The sequence below is a fragment of the Herpailurus yagouaroundi genome, unplaced genomic scaffold, assembly GCF_014898765.1.
Source record: "Herpailurus yagouaroundi ecotype Mexico unplaced genomic scaffold, PumYag 163, whole genome shotgun sequence".
In the NCBI taxonomy this organism is placed as follows: Eukaryota; Metazoa; Chordata; class Mammalia; order Carnivora; family Felidae; genus Herpailurus; species Herpailurus yagouaroundi.
This window is the reverse complement of record NW_024412404.1, coordinates 68,058,702-68,068,093: the sequence shown is the minus strand read 5'-3', so window position 1 is coordinate 68,068,093 and position 9,392 is coordinate 68,058,702. Positions and strand designations below refer to the sequence as shown.

Sequence of the window (9,392 nt, the reverse complement as noted above, 5' to 3'; positions counted from 1 at the left end):
CAGCCTCGGTCTCGGCTCGGCCCCTCCCCCGCCCCGCCCCGGCTGCGAAGCGTCTGGAACCGCGTCCTTCCTCCGCACCCTCGTCCTGCGACCGCGTCCTGCAGCAGCTGCCCGTCGGAGCCGCCTGTGAGCCATTTCCCCATTTCTCCTGGTGGAGCGGGGGGAGGGGGGGCGAGTGTGCACGGGGCAGTGTGCACGGGTGTGTGAGGTACGTGTGCAGGCGCGTGTGCAAGGTGCGTGTGCAGGGGTGGGAGAGTGTTGGGGGGGGGGCACTGCGGCTGAGCCGATGGCGGCCAGGCCGAACCGGGGTCTTCCTTTGGGGTCTCTGCTGACGGAGCGGGGGTGCTGACCCCAGGCCTCCCAGAGGATCGGGGGCCTCCGCGGGGTGAGCCGCTGCCTGGACCTTCCAGAAGAACCCTAGGTGTCCAGCCTTGCAGAGACCCGACGTGCTGCCCGGATCCCCCACCCTCAGCAGAGCAGGGCAGCTGGGTGGGGGTCGTGCTGGTGACCGCAGCCCCTCTTCCCTGCAGATCTGAGAGAGCCATTGGGAGCTGGGCGTCCCCTGGGTAGGGAGGGGGCGCCAGTTGCGTCTGAGGGTGGGGGAGAGCAGGGGGGTGGGAGAAGCAGCGAGGTGGAAGGCGTCAGACGAACCAGACCCCGGGGAAGCGCTGCTGGCATAGAGAGCGGGGTGGCTGTGGCGGGGGCAGGCGCGGGGAGGGGTATCTTTCCAGAACCACCTGCCGCAGACCCAGGACGCGGGGCCACAGGTGGCTGCGATGCGGGACCAAAGCACCGCTGGGTGCGGACGTAGCTTCCCCCAACTCGGGCCTCGCGGGGCGGGGCTGGGGCCTGCAGTCCACAGACCCTTAGACCAAAAGCCAAGCCCACGACCCGCCTGCAGGGCATCTGGTGGGGCTGCGGCTAGGGCAGGGGCGGGGGGCGGAGGGCCGTGCGGAGCGCGCAGCGCCCTGCGCCCAGCAGTCACATGCGCGGCCGCCACGCGCAGCACGCTCGTGCCCAGCCCGTACAAGCGCGCGCCCCGGCGCCCCGGCGCGCACCTCTACTCGTGACGCAGCACACCGCGGGGGGCGGGGGAAGTGGGGGCGCCAAGGCGAGTCTGTGACGCACGGATCTGCCGCCCGGCTTCGGTCGGGTTTTCAGCCGAGGGCCCCTGCCCTGCCTGGCCGTCCGCGTGTCCGTCCACCCGCACGGCTCATCCGGTGCCCCTTCCCCGAACGTCGGAGAGGAGCGTGCACGGCCCCCATCCAGGAGGGCACAGCGGGGGGGGGGGGAGCGGATGAGCTGCTGGAGAAGACGCAGTTACGGCGCAGGGTGGAGTGAGGGGGGCAGTGGGAGCAGCAGGGGCGACCCCCCAATTCCACGGAGTTCTGTGTCTGTCGTGTGAATGAGCCCAGCCAGCCTTCCCAGAGGGTCCCCAGGTCTCAGCGAGGGAAATAAATGTTCGGGGGGAGGGGGTCCCACATGCAGCCCAGCCCCCCCCCCCAGCATTACGCCTGGTGGGAGGGGCACGGAACCAGAAGCGGAGGGTCCAGAAGGTCCCAAATGGCTCCTTTCCTTCGTGAAGACTTGTCGTCGCCAGCCTCCGTTGCCATGGAAACCCGCGATGACGTAACCTGGATGTCACACCGCGTCGGAGGAGTTGGAGCTTAGGTTTGGCTCCAAGAGGACCCCAGAGGCGGAACCCCTTATAGGGAGAGGCTTCCTGTGGGGAGACTGTGCAGACCCCGCACACACCCGGCCTTCCAGCGGGGGTGGCCAACCACAGATTGACGGGAGTGCGGGAGGCGACACACTGTGCCCCTCCGCGCTCTCCTCTGTAAATCGAAGGCTGATGGGGGGGGGGGGGGGGGGGGGGGGGGGCTCCGCTGCTAGAAGGCCCAGGCACACCCTTCCCGCCCCCACGAAGCTCCCCTCAAGCCCTGAGCTCTTGTTGCCCCCCCCTCCCCTCGCCCCCCCCCTCCCTCCCCCCCGCTCTCCTGTCAGTCCCTCCCTCCGTGGCCCCTTCCCAGCGCTTTGGAGCCACATTTCCTTCCTAGCACTGGAAAGCCCGACATCTCTGTTTCTATTCGGGTGGTCCCTTCTCCATCTCTGCCTCACCGAGCACGGACGGACGTGGTCTGCGTGGTCCTCGTGCAGACTAACCAATTGGTGCAAATGTGCCCCAGGCGGATCCCCTGCCAAGCCAGACTGTCCTCAGGAAAAGCCCTCCAGCAGGGGGTGGGAGTGGGGGGCGCTTTGCCGTCCTGTAAGGGCGCCCGGGCCAGGCTCGTAAACCCAAGGAGGAGCCCCAGCTCAGGGCCCTAGTAGGACCTCCCTCCCCGGGGCGCCCGGGAAGTCCACGATGGGGGCGCTCCTGTCTTGCCCGGCCGGCTGCTTCTCTCGCCAGCCCCACAGAGCTGCTTCCTGGCCACGCCTCCCCCGGTCCTACACAGCCCCGGCCCCCTGCCCAGCACCTCGCAGGTTCTCCATCCTGGGCATCTCTCCGCCTCTCTGCCTCTGGGTAGGGGCTCCTCCTCTATATTCCCACCCTGACTGCTCACATCCAGAACCCACAGCAAGGCCTGCCTGGCCTCTGGGGTGTGAGACTGGCACCTGTGAGCCTGATGGGCACCTGCGCTGGTGGGGCTGTTCCAGGGAGACGCATTTGGGGGTGGTGAAGTCACCCTAGGACAGAAGTTTGGGGTTGCAGAGGCACGGCAGTGTGTGTAGGGTGGGTGCTGGCCTTGGCGAGGGAGGGCCCCATGCAGTGGCCAGGGTAGGAAGCACAGCCCCTGGGGCTCTGCCCTTCGTCCTCACAAGGAAGAGGGTGGGGAGAGACCCAGGGCACAGTTGCCAAGGAACTCACCCTGTCTGCTCAGCGGAACCCCAGGGTCCACATCCTGGGGGAGGGCATGGGGTGGCCGTGCCTCTGCCATCACAAGAGGTCATAAAACAAACGTGCAGCCTAATAACGTAACAGAAGGGCACCCCAGCCATCCACCATCCAAGCAAAGACTAGAAATCCCAACCCAGCCCCGACGCAGCTCCCCTCCCCGACGGGCACCGCCTCTCAGACTCTCCAGACACAGGAGCAACGATTGGTCCGGACCCCCAGAGTGCGTGTCTAAATGCCGCCGATTGGTTCCTAAAGGTTGCAGTTGGAGTTCTCTTACTATCGAACCTTCCTTTGCGCCCGGCTTCTTTTGGCCACCGTTGTTTTGTGGGACTCAGGGCTGCTCTTGTGTGAAGCTGTGACCGGTCACTTCCGTTGCTCCAAGGACTCCGTGGTAGGAACACCCCCATTTATTTACTTGTGTCACTCTGGGTGATGTGTGGTGCTGTGTGCACATTCACGCCCACCCGTCCTTCTGCTGGGTGTCCACGCTGGAGTGAGGGCTGCTCGGCGTCGGACGTTGAGTGGATTACGTGAGCGGACGCCACCCATGTGGCATCTCTCCTGCGTCCTGACAGGCTTCAGTGTGTCCCCTTAAGCTGGTTCTAATTTATCTCCCTCGGGGACTAGTGAGGGTGAGCACCTTTTTAGTATTCGTGGCCATTGAAATCTTTTTCTGTCCATTTTTCTATTGGGTTTATCTTTTTCTTTACCAACTTGAGATGTCCGTTTTATATTTTGGTATCTGCCCTGCATTGGCTTCCTCAGGCCACTGTGGCAAATTACCACAAGCAGGTGGCTTAAGACAACAGACATGTATTTTTCCATCGGCTCTGGAGACGAGAAGTCGGAAATGAAGGTTGGGGCAGGGCCGTGATCCCTTTGAGGCTCTAGGGAAGATCCTTCCTGCCTCTCCTTGCTTCGGGCCGCCCCATGTGTTCCTGGGCCTGTGAATGCATCCCTCCAACCTTCTCATCTGGGCCTGAGCATCTCCCCGTGTGCGTCCACATTTCTCCCTTCTGTAAGGACACCAGTCATTGGCTTAGGGCCCCTGCAGTCCGGTATGAGGTCATCTTAGTTACATCTGCAGAGACCCTGTTTGCTAGTGAGGTTACGTTCACGGGTGCCAGGGGTTAGGGTTTGAACGTACCTTGTTGACGAGCCCCCAAGTCCTTTGCCAGTTGCATATCGCAAACATCTTCTCCCAGTCGTGCTTTCTGTTTCCATTCTTTGAAGCTGCGTTTTAATAAGCAGAAGTTCTTAAATTGAATGTAGCCCTTTGATGGTTAGTGCTTACTTGTCATACTGAAGAACTCTTTCCCTCCCCCAGACCAGGAAAACATTCTCCTGTAGTGTCTTCCAGACGCTTTCCCAACTTAGCTACATCCACATGGAGTAGATTTGTGTGTGTGAGGTGGGGTTTCGGTGCCTTGCTCTCCGTGTGGACACATGTTTATCGAAAGGCGGCATCTCTGTCATAAATCTGTGGTCCGTGTGCACAGGCGTGTGTATACCACGCATCTGTACCACAAGGCTGCGCGACTGGCTGCACCTGGCGGACGAATCCTACCCCTCGGTCATTTTCAAGGGGTCACGTGTTCTTGTCCCCTTGGTTTTTATATAAAATTACGATGCCGGGCATGTTCACACACAAAAGAATTCTTTTGGGCTGTGGGTTGGGTGTATTGATCCTACAGATACGTTTTGGGGGAAATGATATTTTTAAACATAGAACCTTCCCAAATCCATGACCATTCCCTACCCCACTTACTGAAAGAATTTAGGTCTCCTTCAGTGTCAGTAATGTTTTGATTGAGGTTTTCCATGATTTTCTCATTGAGTCTGGTCCTGAGTGTTTAATATTTCCAGTGCCGCTTAAGTAGAATCTTTGAAAAGCTTATTTCCTAATCTGTTGTCACTAATGACCCCTGAATACCTTGGATGACCCTGCTGGCCTCACTCTTCAGCCTTTGCCACTGATCTGTAGAGTGTCGTGGGTGTTCTGCACATACACGGTGCTTCATCTGTGAGCAACGAGAGTTTGGCCTGATCTCGTCCAGGCCTGTTTTCTCTCATTCGCTTTCCCTGCCCGACAGCTGGCTAAAGCCTCCTGCACTGTGATTTATGGAAGTGATAATAGCAGGCCTTGACATCTCCTTCCTCACCTGAAAGGCAACGCTTTCACTGTTTACACCATATAAGGACAGCTTAGAGGTTTTTGTAGATAACCTTTATCATCAGATTAAGGAAGTTTCCTTCTGCCCTTGAAGTGCTAATAGATAATTAAAATAATAAATGTTGAATTTTATCAAATACTTCTCCAGGTATTATTGAAGTTAATCAGGTGATCTTTCTTCTGTATTCCTTATGGTGAAAAGACTGATCACTTTTTTAAACAAATATTTATTTTGAGAGAGAGGGGCAGAGAGAGAATCTCAACAGGCTCTGAGCTGTCAGTGCAGAGCCCGGCGTGGGGCTCGAACTCACGAACTGTGAGATCATGACCTAAGCCAACGTGGGACGCTTAACTGACTGAGCCCCCCAGGCGGCCCTTCCTTTCTTTGTTCTTATTTATCGGTCAGCCTAGAGGTAAAATCGTCTTGAGCTCCCGAGAGGGGGGTGGAGGGGGTGGGGGGGGGCTGTGCACTCCTCCAGGCACCTCCGCTGTCCTCGGCTGGTCCTCTGTCTCTCGTCAGGGTATTCCAGCCCTACTACTGTGCTCTGTGCAGTTAGCATTTGGATCTTCTCACTGATGTCCTTTCTGTACCTCTTCCTTACTTCCTGCATCTCCAGGAGATTTGTCAGATAGAACACAGGACGCCCAGCTAAACTCGAATTTCAGACAGATAACTTTTTGATACGTCCTATTTTGCATATTACATGGGACATAGACGTCAAAAAACTTCCATTGCTTATCTGAAATTCAGATTTAACCAAGTGTCCTATATTTTTATTTGCACAGTCTGGCCACCCTACTCTCCAGCCTTCTATCTGGGATCATTTTCTGTTGAGCACATAGCTGCCCTTGGAATGTGCTAGCAGGTTGGCTAGCTGCCGGCTCTGCCGGTGTTGTGTGTCTGGACACTCCCTGGTCAGAGGCAGCACCCCTTGCATGGCTCTGGGACCCAAAGGGAGACCAGAGGGCAGGAAGGGACTAGAAGCCTATGGACGAACACACCCACTTTGTCCTGGGAGATTGGCTTGTCCCGGCCCAGGTGTGAGGAACACCGGGGTCAGCTGGGGCCCTCTGGCTCCTGCAGCAGCCGGCATGGACGTCTGCTGGGTGCTGAGTGGCCAGTAACCTTGTGTCTACTCTGCGCAGGACGAGGACCACCCATCACCATGGTGAAGCTGGGCTGCAGCTTCTCCGGGAAGCCGGGCAAGGACCCCGGGGACCAGGATGGGGCTACCACGGACAGCGTCCCTCTGATCAGCCCCCTGGACGTCAGCCAGCTCCAGCCACCATTCCCGGACCAGGTGAGGGCCTAGACCAGCATGAGGGGGTGAGGGGCTCTTCTCAGCCTGCCCTGTGCATAGAGGGCAGTGGGGTGAGTTTTATGCAGATGTGGCCTCCCCCAACGTGCAGGAGAGCCAGCAGAGGTAGAGCCGGGCTGGACCAAAGCCCTAGTCGGCTATGGGTGATCCATGTGACCTGATCAGCTCTCTGGTCACCCAGAGTCACCCTTTCCTCATCCGTGAACGGGGGTCACTGTGAGGACTCCTACAACATCTTGCAGACAGTGCCCAGCCCACGGTGCTGCCCACAGGCGCTCAGCAAGCAAACAATTCCCATCCTTCCCTGAGGGCCTGAAACAGGGTCCCGGGGCAGGTGACCGATGGGGACCCGCTGTCAGGAGGGATGTGTGAGAAGCAGGGCTCGGCTCTAGCGTAGCCCTGCCTGACCCCACACGAGCTGACTGGCATCAGGACTTGTCCCAGCAGGAGGGAGGGGGCAGGCAGCTGAAAGCTTTTGTCTGGGGGCCATGGGGGTGGGAGCACCTCCCAGTGATCTGGGGGGGGGCAGCAGCCGAGTCCGCCACAGGTCTGGATCTGGCTCTCAGTAGACACGTGGGGAGGCTCAGTGCTCACCCCTTGGGAGCATTCACAAAGCACAGGACTATTTGCCTGTGCCCCAGGTGGTAGGGGCCTCAAGACTCTGGGAGCCAGAGGAGAAGTCAGGGTGGACTTCCCGGAGGCAGGAGCCAAGCTGTGGAGCACCTAAAAGGGTAGCTCCTGGCCTGGCAGGGAGAGCTGACTGCAGCCCCCAGACTAAGGGGCTCCCTGTGTGGTGTGGACAGGCCCCAGGGCCGCCCGGCCCAGCAGGCTCTCTGCCTCCACCTTCCGTTGGCCTCAGCTTGTAGCCAGTGGAGCCACTAGGCAGTCCTGGCAGATGGCCAGCACCCACACCACTGCCGGGGAGCTGACCCCTGGGCCTGCCCCCGCCAGTCCTCCCGGTTCAGGGTCCTCCTGGGCCATCTCTTTCCACAGGTGGTTATCAAGACACAGACAGAATACCAGCTGTCCCCCCCGGACCAGCCAAAGAAGTTCCCCGACCTGGAGGCCCAGAAGCTGGCCTGTAACCACCCTGAGGAAGGACGCAGGGTAACCCAACCCTCCTGGGCCCATGGTGCCCAGCGGTCAGTTCCATGGGGAGTCAGGGCAGGGGAGATGGCGAGGAGGAGGCTGCAGGCCATGGGGGGCCACGTCTGGGCCAGGTTGGCCGGGACCTCTTGCTCACTCGCCTGCTCTCAGGAAGAGAGAGGGACAGGACACCACCCCGTTCAGAGGCCTTCATCCTGCTATAAAGTGGATGAGAACAGCATCTGCCTTCAGAGGGGCTCCTGCCTTGAGCCGCCCTGGGCCCCACCTGCTCCTGCTGTGTGTCCGTTTTCCCTTAGTGACCCCTGGGTTTTCTAGGTACTATGGAAAGTCACTTATGCTATATATCTGGCTAATATTTTCACCCTTCCTGTTTTTTTAGCTCTTAAGTTCACTAAATGGTTTTGGGTTTTTTTTTTTAAATCAGTTTTTGCACACCATTTCTAAAACCCTTTATTTTTCATTAGTGACACCTGTCATCTCCTTTCCTCCGTTGTTTCTGAGAGAAAAGCCAAACAGAAGCCAGCGGGGCTGTGTGAGGACCGCCCTGGTCCTTCCAACAGCTTCACACCCCCCTCCTCGGGTCTCTCTCCTTCCCGCAGCTGCCCACAGCGCGGATGATCGCCTTTGCCATGGCGCTCCTGGGCTGTGTCCTCATCATGTACAAGGCCATCTGGTATGACCAGTTCACCTGCCCCGACGGCTTCCTGCTCCGGGTAAGGCCTGGCCAGCTGGGTGTACGGGGTCGGGGTGAGGCAGGCAGTCGCGACCTTACTCCGCTCGGGCGGGGGCGGGGAGGGGGGGTGTCCCTGTGGAAGCACTGAGGTGGGCTGCCTCCCCTCCGCTTCTCGGACCACGCCCAGGGAAGACCCCTGCGGCCCGCCCTGATCCGCCCCCCCCCCCCCCCCAGCCCAAGATCTGCACCCCGCTGACCCTGGAGATGTACTACACCGAGATGGACCCCGAGCGCCACCGCAGCATCCTGGCGGCCATCGGGGCCTACCCGCTGAGCCGCAAGCACGGCACGGAGACGCCCTCGGCCTGGGGGGAGGGCTACCGCGCCGTCAAGGAGGGACCCAAGGCGCCCACCCAGGCGGGGGCGGCGGCGGCGGCGGCGGCGGCCACCGAGCCCCCCGGGAAGCCCTCCGCGCCGGGAGAGAAAGAGGCGGCGCGGAAGGCGGCAGGCAGCGCCCCGCCCCCGGCCCCCCAGTGATGGCCCCTCCGCACCTGCAGCCCGGGTAGGTGTGCTCAGGCGGCATGGGGGTCGTGGGCAGGGCGGGGGTCCGGTGAGCTGGAAGCCGGGGGACGGGGTTCAGCCTGGCACCTCTTCCCACGCAGGTGGGCGGCGAGGGGGGACGCGGGCCCACCTCGCAGCGCCGGCTCTCGCCCCTGCTTCCCTCTGTCTTGGCAGCGCCCCCTGCCGGCACCTGTGACCGCCCTCGCCCGACGCTCTCCCATCTCGTGGTCGTGCCCCTGCTTCCAGGACCCTTCGCTGACGCCCCCTGCCCCCGAGCTTGCAGCTCTGTTGCTTTTCTCTAAGTAAAGATTCATATCCACCTGGGCCTCTGTTTCTCCTGAGCCTCCTTGGTCCCGCTGACCTTTTCCCTGCCTTCCCAACCCCCGCCTGGGTGAGCGCCCGCTTCGGGTCTCCTCTGCTGCCCTGAGGGAGCCCCGAAGGATCCGGAAGAGCAGCAGCCACCGTGGGGGTGGGGGTGGGGGCAGTGAGGCAGCCCCGGGAAGCCGCGGCCACGCAGGGAGAGGGGGAAGGCCAGCGCCCGGCGTGCACAGGCCCAGCGCTGCCGGGCTGCAAAGGAGTAAGTTCGCCTCTATCCAGGGCTGGGCTCCAGCCCTGACTGCTGCTTAGCCCTACATCCAGTGAGGCCCTTCCGCCTCCTACTGC

At 60.7% G+C, this 9,392-nt stretch overlaps 1 protein-coding gene across 3 annotated transcripts; it reads left to right on the top strand.

Moving 5' to 3' along the window:
• CALY (calcyon neuron specific vesicular protein) lies at positions 1-9,054 on the top strand. Of its 3 annotated transcripts, none has more exons than XM_040486881.1 (6): positions 1-126; positions 6,216-6,370; positions 7,382-7,495; positions 8,095-8,208; positions 8,403-8,730; positions 8,904-9,054. In XM_040486881.1, exons 2-5 carry the CDS (start codon positions 6,236-6,238, stop codon positions 8,703-8,705), a joined length of 666 nt encoding a protein of 221 aa, XP_040342815.1. In that variant the 5' UTR covers positions 1-126; positions 6,216-6,235; the 3' UTR covers positions 8,706-8,730; positions 8,904-9,054. The 3 variants fall into 3 exon arrangements, with proteins under 3 accessions (XP_040342815.1, XP_040342817.1, XP_040342816.1); XM_040486882.1 differs by lacking the exon at positions 1-126 and adding an exon at positions 5,926-5,935; XM_040486883.1 differs by lacking the exon at positions 8,904-9,054 and having other exon boundaries at positions 8,403-8,734.
• Positions 9,055-9,392: the final 338 nt, after the last annotated feature.

Excerpts from the sequence above, each read along its gene's own strand:
- CALY (XM_040486881.1), top strand. The coding sequence starts at position 6,236 with ATGGTGAAGCTGGGCTGCAGCTTCTCCGGGAAGCCGGGCAAGGACCCC. Across the intron at positions 6,371-7,381 it reads AGCCACCATTCCCGGACCAG|GTGGTTATCAAGACACAGAC; the intron begins GTGAGGGCCTAG and ends CTCTTTCCACAG. Across the intron at positions 8,209-8,402 it reads CCGACGGCTTCCTGCTCCGG|CCCAAGATCTGCACCCCGCT; the intron begins GTAAGGCCTGGC and ends CCCCCCCCCCAG.